Below are 19,176 nucleotides of genomic sequence, written 5' to 3' on the forward strand. Positions count from 1 at the left end.
AGTTAATTTGCCACATGGTTTAACCAATAACGAGGGGTGTGGGCACAGAAAAAAACGTACTTTGACAATCTCCTTCAATGGGTGCAAGATGTTGCTGCTGATTTAGTAGTCAGCAGCCCTGCTCTGCATGAGAACCTTTGCTTTTCTTTTTCCCCCTTCATTTTCCTCTTCACAGTGGTGACACAAGCACTTCTGTTGGCTGTGTTGTGAGCTGGTGGGAAAATTACCTGCTTGAAAAAAACTAACCCTACAAAAGATTTTTTCATCTGAAGCTGTTTCCTGACCTGGCTCATGAAGCAGCTGTACAAAAGACTGTGTCATTGCAAGGGAGGGAAAGGATAAGGTACAGATGTGTGATGGGGAAGGGGCTATTGCTTTTCACATTGGTGCTGGATCATGCTGGCTTACTGTGTTTGTTTTCTGCTCTGTGCCCAGTCAAATCCTCCCCAGACCAGAACTGACTGTATTTCAAAAGAACTTGACTTCCTCTTCAAAAAAATCTGCTTTCAAACAATATTTTGTTACTCAAAATTCTCAACTAAGACTGCCTAGAAACTTAAAAACCACTTCAAAATTGTATTGTAACTGTTCAAACATTATGTGCTGAGTGTAATTTATACTTAAACCCCAAACAAATTTGAAAAAAAAAAAGAAAAAAGAAAAACCCAACTTTGGTGCCTTTTTAACAATATTTTCTCTTTTCCTTCTCTTCCCATCACCTTTTTGCTTTTATTTCATGTGTTTGGTTGTGGCTATTCCTTACGTTCTCCTCCTCATCCCACCTCTGCCTATCCACATCCACCATTTCATTTCACCTATACATCCTTAGCATGGCAAGGCACTGACCTGATGCATAATCACGTCTTGGCTGATGATGACCAATCAAGTCTAGACTCCTTGGGTCGTCGCAGTAGTCTTTCTCGTTTGGAGCCTTCAGACCTCTCAGAAGACTCTGACTATGACAGTATATGGACAGCCCATAGTTACAGAATGGGGTCTACATCTCGTAAGAGCTGTTGCTCATATATCTCTCACCAGAACTAATGCACTTCTGAGCTTTTTCTTAACAAATGCTTGTTGTATCACAGCCTGCTTTTCTTAGATGTTTTCTTGCTGTTCCTTGTCTCTTTAATGTGATATTTTAACAACTTCTGAGGGAGCTCCTGAAACTTCAGTTATACCTGGTGGAAGGCTCTATTGTCAATTCAGTACACGTACAAACAAGTCATTCTAAAAAGTGTATATCCTGTTAAGGATGATACTTCTTGAGGGTTTTTTTAATTGACAGATGTTAATTTGTAGCTCTGAATGGTCTTTTTTTTTTCTTTTGACTTGGTCAGTGTAGTAACAGGTCCTTTATTTTCTTTTTTTTTTTTAATTTTGGATAAGCACATTTTTATATTTTGTACTGAAGCCTGTAATGGTTTGAGAGCTGAGTGCCAGCTATATGGAAATACCTTAGTGGTAGTGGTTGGATTTCCTACATATTATTAACAAAATACATAGCTGGTAGAGTAAGTGAAATACAGCTAAAAAATAAGCAGTACAAGAGCTGTAAAATCATTCAGATATTCACTTATCTGGCCTATTTGTTTGGAAGAGCATTTGCTAATCCATAAAAATTTCTGGTTTTATACTGCTGTCTTTTGCTCATTGCTTAAAATGTTTATATGGAGGACCTCGCTGCTCTTTCCCCACCCCAGTCCAGCAATTGTCATGAAAACCTGGCAGTCCATGCTCATTACATGCAGTGTTTTGGTACTCTCATGTTACCTGTGGTCATACTGTCACTTTACTGTGTGCAGTAGTGTGGCAGAAAGCAGGGTTTAGATGTTTACTTGCCTGTTAAAATACACAACTGTCAACTCTCAATTGACCATTCTTCTTGAAAAGACAAGAGGAAAATGATTCCCCTGATGGAGGCTCCAGTGTTCAGCATCTGAAACTCTAGGTACAACTGTGATCAAGTTGGCTTGTTTGAAGTTCTGAATAATAGAATGCTTGGCTTTTGGGTTGTACTGTTTGGAGCATGTCTGTGACAGATTTTATTGTCTCTTGTAACTTCTCTCATAAGCAGGTTTGTTTTCAGCAGCAGCTCTTCACTTACAGTCATGTTGGCTTTTTCAGAGAACTGTGACATGCTGTGCACAGCTGAAGGTCTCAAACCTGCACCTGGAGCACTGCTGGGGTGAACTGTGTGTGTGTGTTCTGTCTTGTTGCTAAAGTAATTGGCATCAAAACAAAACTGGCATGTTTTCCAAATCTTTGTAAGCACTGGGGGAAAGTGTGGTGAAAGTGATAGAAGGACAGAAACAGTTCTCAGTTTTGCCAGGGTTCCCAAGTGCAACACCCTTATCACTTTTCACGTAAGCATGTTATCCAGTGTTCAGATACTACTCTATGAACAAGTTCAGAGTAATCGTGATAAAATTTAACTGCAGCCCGGGAACTTGATCACACTGTTTAAAAGGTAACCAATACCTTTCTGCAGGTTACATGATCAGAAGGTTGCAATTGCTAGACGTGCATGATTCCAGAGGTGGTCAGTGTGGAGATGATGTTTCAAGGCAGTTCATGTCTTCAGTTTACATTCAGTCTTGTTTGATCCCCTGCTTTATCCTCTCTCACTATTTTTGGCATTCTATAATGTGACTAACAAAAGCAGTAGTGCTTACCAAGGAGGGTTTTCAGGGGTTCATTTTACTGCTGGTCATGTATTAATGTAGTGACCAGGAGCTTGTGTATGTTGAACCTTTTGCAAATGGAGGAGTCTTGCTCTAGAGAAATGAGATAAATATATATGCTCCATATCATTTCACAGCACATTTGTAACCCACTTCACTCCCTCCTTCTTTTCAGTCAGTTTTTTTGTTTTGTTTTTTTAACATATATGAAAAGTATGGATTGTTTTTGCCCTGTTTCCTATGATGTGGTGTTCTAGTTGAATAATGTTTTCTGCACTGGATAAATGGTAATTCCTTTATGTCTGTTTCATGTTATATAGTGTAAATATGAGTTTGTAATACAGTTGTTGCACTTGAACTTTCCTTATCTCACAGAAAGATTTGTTGCCCACATCTGAAGATTTTGACTTTTTAAGCACCAAAGCTTTGACAGTTTACCACCTTTAATTACTGTAGCATTTATGTCATTAGGTACTATCATACTTAGGATCTCTCATATTGTGTATTCTCATATTAACATCACAGCACATTTAAAACCATTCTACGTTTTCAGTGTTACAGGCTGTAAACTATTGTGAACTGATCAGGAGTATTGATGCAAAATGCTTGAAACAAAAAAAGGACAAATGTGGAAATGATGGTATTCAGTCCAAAGGTTCAGTGTTTCTATTTTTGTGGAACTTTAGTCATGGTAATAACAGTACCTTATGTTTATGCAATTCTGTAAATTGTATGTGTACAGTTACAAATACACTGGAAGGATGGAGAACCTGAATTGGAAGGTAGGTTCAAGCCATTGTCAGGCCTTCTTCTCATGGCTTATGCAGTGTTTCCATATAAATTAGTACTTACCATAAGCTGAAGCCAACCAATATTGATTGGGTGTTTTGCGTAATCTTGCCAAAACACAGTACTGTGTATATAGTGACGTAAAACATAGAAAGAGTAATATATATTGTGCACTTCATTTGTGAATGGGAGAAGCCATCTTTAGTAGGTGACTGCCTTTAGAAAATGCAAAATGGATGTATATCTGAATGTTTCATTGTACTGTACAGTATGCATATTGTTTGTGGTTGCATATATCAATTAAGTGTTTTGTTTTATATGAAAAAGACATCTGTTATGTACAGTTGAAATAAATTTTGCATTTGCTAGACTGTGACTTTAATATTTAATTATTACACAGGGGGAAAGGACAGCAGAACTTGTAACTTAACACATCCTCCTTTCTCTTCCTATGCCTCCTTTCTCTTTTTCCCTTCTTCCCAGAGTGATCAAATGCTGACATGAAAGACCTTTTTTGACATAAGTGTGTAATCTTTGTTTAATGTAGTTGACATCTACAGGATATTTAATGTAATGGGAAGTATATATATTCTTCTATATCCTCTTTTTTGTAAAAAAAAATTCAGAGACATTGCCATCTATAGATTGCTTTTCTGTCGCCTTCCTCTCCTGTTAAATTGATTTTATTTTCTTCTTTTTTGTTTTTGGTTGTTTTTATTTTGTTTGTTTGTTTTGATTTTTTGGTGTGGGGTTTTTGTTGTTGTTGTTGTTTTTTTTTTTTGTTGCTGGGTTTTTTGGGGTATTTTGTTGGTATATTCTCAGTAGAAGCATGGGCTGAATTATTGGAACAATCTAAAACCTACTTCTGCAGGTCCTATTGCCAGAAAGAAATTTTGTGAATATACTAAGGGTGTATATAACCTTATGTGTTTCCATGATTTAATATTACAATATATTTATTTTAAAAGCAAGAGTTATCTTTAGTGTTTCTACTTAAAAGATGCTACATATGAGTGAATTTAAACAAATTAGTAGGATAATATATGTGCTAAAATGTTTACATCAGAATTAATTTAATTATCACCCCTCTCTATTAAATGGTCATAACTGTGTTTTGCTATGATTGTAGCAGCTCTAGTCCTGCAGCCATGTGCTTGGAAGTTTTTGTATTGGTTAGCAAAATACAGGCAGTTTAATGGAGTAGCTCTTTACAAATGTTGTCTTAGAAATCTCCCATGTCTTCAGATGATGTATCTGTCTTCTCAAACTATTCATTCTGTTCTTACATGATTAACACATATGAAGTTATATTTTGGTCCACTTTAATTGTTTCCATTTTACTCATCTAAGCATATTGCTGTAAACTGCCTAAATCAGTCATCTGAGTCATGTGGGGTTTTATTTCTGTTTGTGATTCTCTATTAGTTAAAAAAGACAAAACTTCATGCCCAAATCTTTTTTTTTTTTATTCCCAAGGATTTGCAAACAATGGTGTATTTTATACAGTGAACTAAAGTTTAGCTGATATTTGGCTTCTGATTTGTGTTTTCTTTACAAAGATAGTTAAGGATACCCTTTTGATTTTGACAGATCTGTAGCACAGATTTTTCCAATTTGTAAATCCCATTACATACAGAGTCTGGGAGCAGCATTTTTAGAATTCTTTGTATTAGGACCTTATGGAAAATTTATTAAGAAAGAGAAGGTTAATTTGGCAGGTCTGCTTATCTGTTTTAACATATTTAATATAACAAATGCAGTGACACACTGCATTTTAAATTAAAAGTATTTAAAATATTTTAAATTACAAAGGGTTTTTTTTGGGGTTTTTTTTTTGGGTTTGTTTTTTTTTTTTTGTCTAACATTTACTTTACTAGGAAATGTACATATCTGGACATGCCAGTGGTTAATGGTGGATCTAAACATACACACACTTGCTTTTCAGTGGCAAGTCACACTCCTGTCATTGAAACTCAAGTAAATTTAATTTCTGGGAGCTTCTTAGCTTGTAAAGTTGGTGAAAAACAGAATTGTATGTTTACAAGTACTGTTTCAAACTTTTGCCCTTTATCCCTAGCTTGTTCCCCTCCTTACCTCTCCTAATCACAGTAGAGATATGAAGAAGTGAAGAAAACAGCAATACTTAAAAACTGTGCAACAGAGTCTTTGCTCATGGCCTCAGATAATGATGTGCACTTCTTGAAATTACCAACTTTCCCACACATCTGACTTCCATACCTTAAATTGGGACACTTATAGTCTTCTATGACTGAGCCTTCTCCTCCCTTTTGCCAGCTGGAGGAAGCTATTCTTGGTTGACTGGGGAGAGCTGTCTTATAGCTGATGCCCTGAAATTAGCTGCTTTAAACAGATGATATGAATACTCACCTCCATTTTACTCTTGGCTTAAATGTTCCTAGACAGACAAGGTCTTTGGACATAGGCAGAGATTTAATGTCCAGTTAAAGTGGAAAGGTTTCTGAATTTCGTCCCCCTTTTCTTTCTTCCCTTCTGCAAAACCTAACTGCCTTCATATTTGTCTGCTAAATGATTCAAAACAAAGGACTAGGCTGTTTACCAGTACAGCTCTTTCTGAAACTTGGCTTCTGTCAGGAGTCAGGATGGTGCCATATAAAAATAGCATAGTGCCCAGAGAAATTGTGAATGCCACATCCCTGGGAGTGCTCAAGGGTTTTGCATGGGTCTTTGAGCAGCCTGGTCTAGGGGAAGGTGTCTCTGCCCATGGCAGGGGGGTTGACTCTATGTCAACCATTTTGTAAGATGCCATGCTCCTTTTGGGGAAGAGTGAGTGAAAGGCTGAGGTTTTGAGTTAGGATTGCAAACAGACATCAGTGAGAACCTCTGTGACATTCAGTCTCTGCTGTAGTCTCTTCCTAGTTTGGTGTTAAGACCATACTCATGGCTAGGAATGACACTCTACCTGTTTTAGGCAGGTATAAAGTGAACTTTTGTTATGAAATCTTTCAACCATGTAAATACCCAAACAGGTTCCAGCTTTCCTTATTTCTAGAAATGCTCAGAATTGCTTGCTTGTTTTAGACTGATTGATTTAGCTGGAAAGGGAATCAGACACTGAAAACCAAAAGCAGGGGGCTGTTCTCACAAGCCTATTCTTGTATGTCAGGTGTTCTACCACATTATGTAGGAGGCATTGCTAAGGCCTGTAGCCCTGCTCTGAATGTCAGGAGGGCTGTGTTGTTACTGGCTTTACTCTGGAGGCTTGATTTGCCAAACCTATAATGTAGGGTATGGTTTTGTCAAAAAGCATTGTCATTCTTTGTTCTCCACTCTAAGGCTGAGAGGTATTGATATTGAATAGATACATTTGTTTTTTTCATGGAATTTAATTTATGGAAACTAAATTGAATCTTATTGTAGTGGTCAGTTATTTGCCTTAGTTACTCAACAGACTTCTAAACAGTGGGGTCATTCTTCCAAAACCCTCATTTTAAGAGTTCCCTGTTGAGAAGTGATGGCAACTTACTTGGCCTTAATATTTATTTGCTAATCTTGAAGTAATTGTTTGGGTTTGTCAAACATATTTTCTCCTCCCATCTACCTTACTTCCCTCAATACCCACCCCCTCCAAAAAAAAACCCCAAACTTAATGAAACTGTGTTTCGTGTAGCATGGGGTGCGGGGTGTCCATCTTAAAAAAGAAAACCAAAAAAACAAACAAACAGGCCCCCAAACCCAATCTAAACTAAAAAAGACAACAACAAATCCCCATGTGAAAAACCCCTACAAACTGACTAATACTTGTGGTTATGTTGTCTCAAGGTGAATTGGGCAGTTGTTTGAGGTCAATTTAAATATAGTCAATTTGACCTTTCTGACTTGGAATAGTGTCTTGTAATAAAATTCCATGTGAAACTTGATGCTTAGGATTGAGGAATAGCAGATATGGCAAACTAAAGCAACTTGATTCTTCCACCCTATTTCATGAAAATGTGGAGTATGTCTCAAAGGTGTTTAGGATTATTCGAGCTGTACGAACTTCCTAGACTGCACAATCTTTCAGTATTAATTCAGTGGGAAGTGCCCACTGTACTGTACCACAACTCTCTCTTCATGTCCTAAAGCTGTAGCTTTTTCAGAGGTAAATGGTTGCTCAGGGGGTAGGCCTAAAGAGATTGATGAAGGCACAAGGTGGAATTTAGGGGATATTGCTGAGTGCCAGTGATGCCTCTGCTTGAATTTACTTCCAGACATGTAATTAAAAAAAAAAAAAGCACCTTTAAAAAAAAGGAGAGCTGCTGGCATAAATGGCGCAGAAAAGCAGGTTTTTGAAATAGCTTTCTTTTGCCTTTAGAACTTGACACCTCATGTCTGATGTTACTGTGCATGTACTCATTTGATGGCCAGATCCTTTGTGGCGGGATAGATGTACTGAGTGTTTGTACCTTTGATACTCAGCATGTGCTTGTGGGGTTTGGGAAAAAAAATCTACAGTAAAAACCCTCCAAAGCTAACAAAACACAAACCACGATCAAGGAGAAAGTGGTGGGGGTTTTTACATAAGTACGAACCATAAGAGCAGCAAGAATTCCGACATACAAATAAGGGTTTGTATGACCAAGGGTATTGAAGCAGTGAAGGCAAGAGTGGAACTTGTGTTCCACAGTAGTTACTGTCCTGTGGCACACGAAGGTCAGTGTTCACAGCAGCAGTGTTCCATTGTGTGTGTTTGTGTAGCGTCAGGTCTCCTTGAGTGTATAATGCTGGAGTGCCTTGTGTGTCTGGGCAGTGTTGTGTGCTGTGCTCTACTGTACTTTCATCAGGATGTGCTGCTGTAGACATCTGCTTCACTTGCACGTGTGTGTATTACTGAACAGCTGGGACATTTGTTGTCAAGCTGTCTGGTCCATGCTATTTGTGCTTTGCAAGCCCTGTGTTACCCTGCCCAGGCTGACAGTTGGATGCAGCTCTGTACAAAGGGAAAAGCATGTGCTCTGTTTGGGTGGAGGGAGTCATGGGTGAGAAATGTGTGGCAGTTCTCTCCCCTTGGTCATTGTCTCCCTTGGCCTGTGCTGGGCTGAGGTGTGCTTCACATCACTACAGAGACCCAAAATGTAGTGATCTGGTAGCAGCTGCTGCCAAATAATTCCTAATACAGCATTTAATTCAGTTCTATGTTAGCTGCAAGGCTAATAAAGCAGAGCAGTAAGCAATTAACTGAAATAAACATAAGAGAGCTTTTTACAGAGACTGACAGCACAAACAGGGAAGTGTCCTTGAGCTCTCTACAGAATTTAGATGTGTTTGTTTTATAGGTTGTTCCTCCTGGAAAATAAGTGGAAGTGTATTAACGCTTAAAAGATTTCTTCGCTCATAAGAAGAACTTACCGCTTTCGAGGACAAGATTCTTTCTCATATCTGCTGTTTCTTTAGTCTATATAATTTTGACAATCACATACTCGTACGTTAGATCTTTACTGTAAGCTTAAGGAAGCTTTTTTCTGCATTAAAGGCATTTGTTATTGTTTGCTAAAATAATTTAAATAGCTAAACATGTACAGATAAGATAGGATCCTTACAAGCTCACTGTTCAGAACTCAAGACTGCAGCTGTCTGGGAAGTTAGTATTTTGTAATGAGTGTGATTTATTCAACATTTTTATTTATTTGTTTATATTTTGTATTTTACCATGATCCATAACAGAAAAGCGCTGCTAGCACAAAGCAGCTGTTCAGCAACTGGACAGGCATGTGCTCTGTAGTCCAATTTCTCTGGACAGGCATGTGCTCTGTAGTACCAAGTTATCAGTTTGAACTGTATGAGACTTGAGAAATTCCTGGTTAATGAAAGTTCATTATGGTGAATTGGTGACAAGTATACCTTGTTTGTTAAAACTGATGTCTTAGTTAAAAAATGTAAGAACTTCAGTGCTTTATCTGCAGTGTTTGAATTCTGAACAAATGCTTAGACACCAATTTATTTACAGACCTTCTTAAAAAAACTCTTGTAATTTGTTGCAGTTGAATTGAATAATGTTTATAGAATTATAGTGGATGCACATTGCTCAGTTGTAGCTTTTCTATTCAGAACTATGTTTTTATAATCTATACATTTGATCTCAATGTTATAAATTGTGATGTGTGGAAAAAGTTCTGAAGATGTTGGTATGTTTTGAGTTTTTATCATCAAACCACGAAGTGCCTTTTGAAACATCTATTAAATACAAAGAGTGTGTGTCATTTAGTAGGAATGCATTGTAGGACTAAAAGGCTGTCTGTAAGAGTATTTGCATCTATATGCGTGCACACACAAAGTGGGGTGCTTACAGTGTTTCAGGGAAAAGGGTTTTTACTTCTTTATTTGCTGTGTCATTTGATAGCACTATTCTGCTTCTTACTGACAGAGTAATGGGTTTAGAGCAGAATTATATCTTGGATTTGTATCAGTGTGAGATCAGAATCTGTCCTTGATGCTTAAATCGCTGTTACTTAAACACAGCTATGTATTTCTTAGTCTGCTGTGGGGAACTTGCACAGCTTTTACTGATGGTTGAATAGTGCACTGTTCCTTGAACAGTGTAACATCCCTGTCAGTGACTCAGGAGTTATGTCACCAGTGGGGTAGGGGTGTCAGACAACCTTTTGTTGTAGTAAGGCTGTGGTTTCAAAAGTAAAAAAGTGTCAGTAACTCATGTGTAGAGGGAAGGGGGAAATGGAAAGTGATATACCTTGGTCGTGGGGGTGTATCATGTGGTGATGAAAGAATAATCTTTAAAATGCCACAGTAGTATTTGTGAGTTGCTCATTTTGTAATTTATTTTTACAACAGGTTCCCGTAAAGAATCAGCTCCTCAAGTCCTGCTTCCAGAAGAAGAAAAAATTATTGTAGAAGAAACTAAAAGTAATGGTCAGACTGTTATAGAAGAGAAGTAAGAATATGTTTAATGAATGATGAATTAAAGTAGTAAACTTTGCACTCTTCCTCCTGTCTCCCATGATAGTAGAGTGTGTCTGGTATGTTTGTAGTTGGAATAGAGCTGTTTGGAGTATGCTGCCAGTCCTCCAAATGCAGTCAGCCTTCATTTAAATGTCTGGTTTCTTCGTATATGCTGTGCAACCTATTCCACCCATGCCAAGAAGTGACGTGCTTCACTTGCAAATAATTTTTCCAAGTGCTGTCAGATTTCAGTATTAAATTGGTGGCATCCTTCTAGTTAGCATGTGGCATCGTTCTGCTTTTTTGATAAAGAGTATGTTGGAAATGAAACTATAGTTCTGTTCTAGAGAGCTGTAATACAGAAACCAGCAGAGGTCCATAAGTGCTTGAGAGCTGTTTCTTGTCACAGAAGCTGGTAACAAGTCCTTGCCTTACTGAATATAAATCAGGATGAGAAACAGGGTTTTTTTTTAACACAGGTTTGAAATTAGCTATTAGGTATGGGGTGTTTTTTATTTAATTGCATTTCATTAATCAGTTTTGTCTAATAATAGAGTTAGATGTGTATTTCTGAAAACTGTTGTAACAGATGATCTTTTTTTCCTTTTAGAAGCCTTGTTGACACAGTATATGCATTAAAGGATGAAGTACAGGAGTTAAGACAGGTTGGTAACTTGCTACATTTATAGCAACATGGAGAAAGAAAAGATGGAAGGTTTGTTATAAAACTAAATATGGCTTGCAAGTTCACTTTGACAGTCATCAGCTTGAATTTTGGACTAGATTTACTTTTAAAAGTAAAATATCGTTTGCCAAAAAAGCACTCCCTATTGTTGTCATAAATCTTTTGAGAATAGCATTGAGGATTTCTTCTCTGAAGTGAATTACTAAGCTGTTTTTGGATGTTGCAGCTTCTGATATGGTGGAAGTGTTAAGCAAATTCAGTTGTGCTGTATCACCAGCAAAGTAAGCTTACAGAGACTGAGAAATCGTAGTTGCTTGAGAACACTAATAAAGGCCTAAACAGAACCAGATATTTATAGTTCTGAAATGATACAATCTCAAAGTAACCTGAACACCTCTATGGATCAGTTCTTAAAACTGCTCATTTCCAGAGACAAGAGTCCTTTTCAGTGCCTATTACATGGCTTTTTTAAAATGAGGGCTTCACAATAGCTCTGGGTGCTTTTTTGTCACTTGTTCTAAATATCCACCATGATTGAATAAAAATATCACCTTTTCAGGACTTAGTTGTTTTAATCATGTTAATGGTGCTGCATGTAGTCTTTGCTTAATGCATAGGTGAAAGGAAGCATTGGATTTTGCTCACTATGCAAGGTGTGAATTTGCTTACCAGTCTGACTCTGGAAGTTGGATAAAGTTTCTTGTGTTAATGTAATTCTTCAGGTCTGGGGCTATAAATGTGATTTTTTTTTTTTTTGCCCTCCGTAACCATGCTTAGTATTTCTAAGGATGTCATGCATATTTCTTGAAATAGGACAGTTGATGTGTTGCATACTTAAATTCTGCTGGGTTCAGCATATAAACAACAAGTATCCCTGGTTAGAGCTGAATTTGGTAGTCTTTTAAAAAAGAAAATTCTTATAATAAAAGCAGCAATAATAGCCCACTAGTACTCCTATGGCCTCCTACTTTTGTACAAAGAATAAAGGTGCAACCTCACTGAGGCTTTGCACAGCTCCATGACCCTTAAACAAAAAGTCACCTTCTTCTGAGCTTCATGCAACAGCTCTCTTTTCTGCTGCCTTTTCAAATAGTTGTTCTTCAGAATCTTACATCTTCCAAGCCAAGACATATTAAAGTCTGGTTTCATTTTCTTACGTATCAGGAATTCAGGAATCTCATCTTAAAAACATTTATTGGTCTACTGCTATGATGCTGCCAACCAGAGAAAGGGCAGAAATAATCTCTGAGCTGGCAAGGGCTTTTTGGATAAAGGCTCTCTGGGAGTACATGGTGTCCTGGTTGGTGTAGACACCAGACTGTGAAATGGGATCCTTCCTATAGCAGCTTCCATCAGTTGTTCATAGCTGTTGTTCCACAGGCAGTACACTTGAACTAGTCCTGAACTGGCAGACTTAACTTAAATCTGTTCCTACATAAAATAATGAACTTTCCAAGTTTCTTAACAGACTTGAGGAGGGAATGGAGTTAATAATGTGACAGACCATGGCTGTGTGTATAGACTAGAGAACAAGAAGCTGCAGAGCAGTGCCATGGAAAGAGACCTGGGGGTCCTGGTCGATGGCAAGTTGAACATGAGCCAGCAGTGCCCTGGCAGCCAGGAGGGCCAGCCCTGTCCTGGGGAGCATCAGGGACAGCATGGGCAGCCAGGCAAGGGAGGGGATTGTTCTGCTCTGCTCTGAGCTGGGGCGGCCTCACCTCAAGTGCTGGGGGCAGTTTTGGGTGCCACAATATAAAAAAGATATTGAACTGTTGGAGTGTGTCCAAAGGAGGCCACAAAGATGGTGAAGGGCCTTGAGGGGAAGCCATATGGGCTGAGGTCACTTGGTGTGTTCAGCCTGGAGGAGAGGGGGACCCATTGTGGTCTACAACTTCCTTGTGAGGGGAAGAAGAGAAGCAGGTACCAATCACTTTTGGTGACCAGTGTCAGGACTTGAGGAAACAGCATGAAACTGAGTCAGGGGAGGTTCAGGTTGGATATTAGGAAAAGATTTTTTACCCAGGGGGTAGCTGATTGCTGGAACAGGCTCTCCAGGGAGCCCAGAACCCCGGGTCACAGTATCAAGCCTGTCTGAATTCAGGAAGCATTTGGACAATGCTTTCAGGCACGTGGTGTGATTCTTGGGGTGTCCTATGCAAGGTCAGGAGATGGACTTAATGATTTTGATGAGTCCCTTCCAACTCAACTCATATTCTATGATTTTATGATCCCATCATTTTTCTAAAATGTCTGTAAGGGACAGCTAATGGGAGTCCAGTTGGACCCTTGGATTGAAGGCCAGTGTTTGTTAAACGCCATTAGACTTGTCTTGGGCCCTTATTTCAATGTTATTTTACCTTCTGGTTGCTTTCCTACTGTTGCCATCATCACCTGACCTGTACAGGATTAAATAGTGTAAGCATTCTTGTGGATTGGTCCCTGTTATCCTTATGGTCTTGTTAATTTATTTCATTATTGCCTGATGGCACTAATCAGTAAGAACTCACTTGTTAATATATATGTGGAGAGATGGTGTTCCTTGAAATTCAGACTTGTCTTAGACTGCTGGTAGTCATCAGTCTAGTTTAAAATTTAGTCACAAAACACTTTTCAGAGAACATATTGATTTTCAGGATACTCCTTTCAACTGTTTGCATTCCTAATGAAGCAAGTTGATTTGCATTAAGTTTTAAGAAATTTGTTGGAGATTGAAACCAGTTAAAATCACAGGAGGTTCTTACTGGGGATATTTAGTCTGCTTACTGCTCCATTTCCCTTCTCCATTAGCAACAAATATATTCTACTCCTCATTGATCAGGTTTGAGCAGAAGAATTCCGGATTAGTGGCCATGTGTTACTAGCACTTGCTATATAAAGGCCCCCTACGTACAAACAGGAAGTAGCTCAGTTTCCATTTGGCAGCTTTTGTTGCATTGTGTGAAATAACTGTGTGTAACTTGTGAAGTTAATAGAAGCTTTACTTTTGAACAGCTAATACTGGTTTACTGGGAAGAGCCTTCAGAGTTTGTAATTGACAGTGTATGTGTAGTCAGATCTGTTAAAAGCTCCCAAAACCAACCAGTAATATCTCTGTCTCTGTTAAACAGGATAACAAAAAGATGAAGAAATCATTAGAAGAGGAACAAAGAGCTCGCAAGGACTTGGAGAAGCTTGTTAGAAAAGTTTTAAAGAATATGAATGATCCATCTTGGGATGAAACCAACTTATAACCACTTTTTTTTTTCCCTTCTTCTTTCTATTGAAAGACCAGTTGTAGAACTGAGCTGGGAAGCCTCCTGACATTAGTCAGTGTTGCATCAAGAGCACTATAAAACAGGATTTAACTGGATCTAGTGATTTCTTGCTCTGAACATACAGAAAGAGTCAAGCCATTTACTGCAGCAATCTGTACTTTAAGCATGGAGACTGTGGATCCTGAACTCTACTAAACTTAATTTGCGTGCATCCAAATTACCTCATTTTGCAGAAAGTGCAGCACCTGACTAAAAGTCCATGTTTTTCAGTGGCTTTTTGATTAAATATATATTTTTCATGTAAATAGCTGTAATTTCAAATGCATATGTGATTGATGTATCAGGGCTGATATGTTGGGGTTTTTTCTTATGTTATTATAATGATCACAAGTGTTAGAAATGATGGCAGTACTGTCCTACCTAAGAAAGGTCAGAGTTCTTTGTGGATAATTATGAATTAGTTCCAAATTACCCACTCACCACACATGCAAATTTAATCCCCTATTTTTCCTATTTACCACTATATTTAAATCCTTTACTGTTACCTTTTACTTTAAACTGTTTACAGTTCCTTAAGAACAGTATTAAAATACAGGAAATTGTTTATTGACAGTAGAAATAATTTTAACAAATCTAATGCCCACAATTTACGTTCACACACACTTGTTTGGCAGACTAATCTCTTGTGGTTTGGCCACCAAAAGACTGATGTACTTGCCTGCTTTTTATGACTGTGATTTTTAGGTGTTTATGTACTACATTTTCTATTGTTGTGCTTAAACATGCAGCTGGCTGATAACAGATCATGCAGCTTGTTAAAGGAAAAAATCAATCTAATCCAGAATTTTGTGAATAAATTGTTGCTATTTATATTTTATGGTCACAACAATTAAATTTTAGCTAACCTTTGTGCATAAGACACATGGGCTAGGCCAAACTTCATTCGGAGCTTTGTTTCTATACCACTATATAAGACTCTCTGTTTGGAGTTCCCATACTGTGGAAGCAGTCATTCTGTTCCCACCCTTTTTTCTTTGCATGTTGCTGATTTCTGTCCTACTAGGATTTAAATGGAAAGAAATGTGGAAGTAAGATTTTTTTTTAATCGTACTGTAACTCATAATTTGCACTGCTGACAGATTTAAAATACATAAAGGAACATTAATTCCCTAGTCTGATAGGTGCAATCACTGCAGTTTCTTGTATTTAAGATAGGAGATGATACATCACTGCAAACAGTGAGCTTCAGATGACGCACTTAAAATACTAATCCCATTAAAGCTCATTGTTTTCATGGATTTCATCAAACTTTGGATTTAACTCCAGACAGTGCAGCTTTCTGAGGGGTTTGTGTTGAGTCAGAAGTACAGGTATAGCACAGACTTGAGTCACACCTTTTGTCATTCTCATTTTCTACTGCTCTTCTAACTCCTGCTAAATGTAATGCTCAGACTTGAGCAAATGTTTGTACGAACTTTAGTGAGTTGGAGCCAGGATGACTTGGGTTGTAAGAATTGTCATGCACATTTTGAATCTAATGAAAAATCTACTTTTAAAGCAGCCCACTTTTTCCAGTCAAGAACAGCATTTTAAAATAGGAAATTCTGTCAGTGATTACATACTTGAGGAACAATTCTGTGGGAATGGATACTTCATAACCTGAGTAGACAAGTTGTCTCTTTTAGAAAGCTGAATATATTTGTAGGTATCTTGTGTTCTTGCAATTTAAAAATGCTTTCCTTTAATTCTAAAGGAGGAGAAAATGAAAAACATTGACATTACCAGTTTTATATATTCATAGAACTTTAAATTTGTTAATTATTGTTACCAAAATCTTCCCTTGATATTTGCGATTGCACAAAATTGTGGACTGACATTTTATCGTCACATTTAGAAAATATCCTTGCTAAAAGCTAAGTGATACTAACCCCTGCAATTGCATACTATCATGGCCAAATTTACACTTGGGAAAGCCAATATAATTAGAATTTTGCTAACATTTTCACTTTCTGACATCCAGGGTATTTTCAGAGTGATTTTTAGTTTTCAATTGAGCATATGTGAAAGCACATTCCAGAGGAAGAACTATAAAAGGAAAACATTAACCTTAGCAGTATTTAGCAAATTTTAACTCAGGAACAACTTCCATCATAACAATTTGTTTTGCATTATATTGTAAAGAGCGGTGTTGCTATGTAAATCTGCTGACTCTTAGTACCTGTGATATTATTTCTGACAGTACCCCTACACTGACATCTAATGAACACGCCTTAAACACTGGGATGAAGCAGTTGTTAAAAATAACCAGGATTTAGGGACTGATTTTATTGAAATTGGATTGGGAGGACTAATTTTTACACAAACACATACACAATAAAAAAAAAAAAAAGGAAGCAGAAAAGAAAACTGACCTAATGTAGGTCAGTTGTAGGTAGCTTTTGTCTCTAGTGCAGAGAGCAGCTTCTGACTTTTGGGAACCAAGTACCTGAACTTGTTTTCATTGACAATTTGTTACAGTGTATATAGATTGTAAATGTCATCATGGACCTTCTGAATTGTTGGAAACTTTACATAAGCATGGATAAATGGGGCACTGTTTATTTAACCTATTAAAGGGTTGTTTGTTTGCTCTCATCATTTAGGGATGAGGAGATGAAGCCATTTCTTATCCTATAGATGTGAAGCACTTTCAGTTCTGAACTGTCCAAAATGTAGCATAACATTTCTCTGTACTTACTGACGTATGTGTTTGTCTCACCATGTCATGACATCCTAAAGATTGAATACCTGACTGCTTTTGTATAAACCTTTTTAATGCAAATCATTTAGGGAATTTAGAGTATCTGTTTACAGTGTCTGTGAAAAACTCTAGTTTAGATGTCACAATAATATCCTGGTATCCACTACTAAAGCGTTTATGCTACATTGTAATTAAACCATGAATTTTTTCCCCTACCCTATGAAGTGTTACATTTCATCTAATATGTGGGCTATGAGATAAAGGGAAATTGCTTTAATTTTTTTGCCGTTCATATAAATAACCACCTCTCCAATTTAGTAGGTACTATACCATCTTGAAAGAGCTTTTTCATGGTCTTTTATAATAGTAAATTGATGCCTGGGGAAAACAAAAAAAAAAAAAACAAGGATTGTTTAGACGGGTGAGGAGGAGGACCTTAACTGTCTTACATTGAAAAATGTTCACTTTCTTTGGCAACCGGACCTGCTCAGGTAATGTAAGAAATGGAGGAGATCAAAGACGGAAAATAGTGAAAGGAAATACAGCAAGAAACACTAGAAACTTCCTCAGTTGAGTAAAATATGTCTACGTGCATGATTTATCTGAATAGAAATTTGTGATATGTGTCATAGAGACTTTTTGTGGTTGGTGCTGCCTGAAATAGGGGGAGAGAGGTGATTTTTATGGTAGCAGAATTGTCAGTATGACTTTATGCCAGATGGTGGGATGGGTTAAGGAAAGTGCAGGGAGTCATTTGTTTGAAAAGATGGTTCCAGTCTTTGGACAAAGCATTTGAAGGGATTAGTAACATCTTGGGTGTGTGAAATGATAGATTTATTTCAGCTTAGTTCAGCAAGGAGATAGACTTAGAACAGAGGACTTTATTTGTAGTGGTTTATAATTATTCTCAGAAGTCTTACTTTCCAACGTTTCTCTGGGTTCATCACTGTAAAGATGGGTATTTTACACAGTTTGAAATGGTCATTTCCTTGTCACCTGAAGTGTTTTGGGGATTTTTCTTTTTGAATGTTTTGTATTGGGGTAGGTTGACCATTGCAGGCTGCCAGACCCTCACGCAGCCGCTCTCTTACTCCTCTCCCTCAGCAGGAGACAGGAGAAGAATAAGATGGAAAAGCTTGTGCATTGAGATAAAAAACGCTGATTTCTTGTCATTCAAAACAGAAAAACTAAGCCCCTTTTCCCTTACCCACTTCTTAGGCTGAACTGGACTCTTCCATTTCTGTTGCCCCTGTTTTCCAGTCTCCCCCCTGCAGTGCAGGAGGGTGGGAATGGGGGTTTTGGTCTGTCTATAACAATTTCTCTTTCCTGCTCTCACTTCATGCTTTCCCCTGCTGCAGTGTTGGTCTTTTCCACGGCTGGCAGTCCTTCAAGGATAGATATGCTCCAAGGTGGGTTCATCCTGGGCTACAGTTCCTGCCAATGAGCCTGCCCCCCTGAAGGCTCACTATGGACTGCAGATTCCTTCAGTGCATCTGCTGCAGTGGGGAGTCTGCCATGGGCTGTAGGGGAAAACCTTCACTGTGGTGTTCTCCACAGGCGGCAGGGGAGCCTTCTCCAGCACCTTGGGCACCTTGTTCCCCTCCTTCTCCAACCTGAGTGTTTACAGGACTTTTTGTTGCACTTTTCCCTCACTGCTGCACTCTAAAATGGGTGCTCCTCAAGGCACTGCCATTTTGTCTGAGGTTTAGCTGTGTCCTGCTTTTTCAAGGGATGTCTCAGTTACATCCTACTGGACCTGCTACACCTACCAGACTCAGAAATTCAGGTGCAGAACTTGCTGTTACCTGCTTTCACACCTTTGCTCGCTGTGATAGGTCATGAGAAGGGAATAGAAGGAGCATGTAACCCTTGATTGTGGGAGTGAGGGGCCTACAGTAGTCAGGGGTGGTGTGGGTTAATGTGTGTGTATCTGTAGATACTCCATAAGATGCTTAAGGGTCCCAGAAAGAGGAGTTTGCACTTTGGAGAAATGCTGAGATGAAATTTCAGATGAAGTTGCTCTGCAAGACATGCTTCATCATCTGGAAAAGGGATGGAGGCTTGCCATATTTTGCCTTGTGTGCTCAGCACTTGAGCTTTCTCTTTAAT

At 38.2% G+C, this 19,176-nt stretch overlaps 1 protein-coding gene across 9 annotated transcripts in view; it reads left to right on the forward strand.

The window, feature by feature from the left end:
- Positions 1 to 17,282, forward strand: part of ARHGEF7 (Rho guanine nucleotide exchange factor 7) — a 116,010-nt gene extending 98,728 nt beyond the window's left edge. For 6 of the 9 annotated variants that reach the window (XM_068180166.1, XM_068180169.1, XM_068180172.1 and 3 more), the window contains 4 exons: positions 830 to 1,006; positions 10,281 to 10,380; positions 10,999 to 11,053; positions 14,181 to 17,282. In XM_068180166.1, coding sequence (XP_068036267.1) covers positions 830 to 1,006; positions 10,281 to 10,380; positions 10,999 to 11,053; positions 14,181 to 14,303 — 455 coding nt within the window. In that variant the 3' untranslated portion in view covers positions 14,304 to 17,282. Of the gene's footprint in view, positions 1 to 829; positions 1,952 to 10,280; positions 10,381 to 10,998; positions 11,055 to 14,180 lie in introns of those variants that run through there. The other 3 variants (XM_068180167.1, XM_068180170.1, XR_010995932.1) reach the window with 2 other exon arrangements.
- Positions 17,283 to 19,176: the final 1,894 nt, after the last annotated feature.

The sequence above is a fragment of the Anomalospiza imberbis genome, chromosome 2, assembly GCF_031753505.1.
Source record: "Anomalospiza imberbis isolate Cuckoo-Finch-1a 21T00152 chromosome 2, ASM3175350v1, whole genome shotgun sequence".
Taxonomy (NCBI): Eukaryota; Metazoa; Chordata; class Aves; order Passeriformes; family Viduidae; genus Anomalospiza; species Anomalospiza imberbis.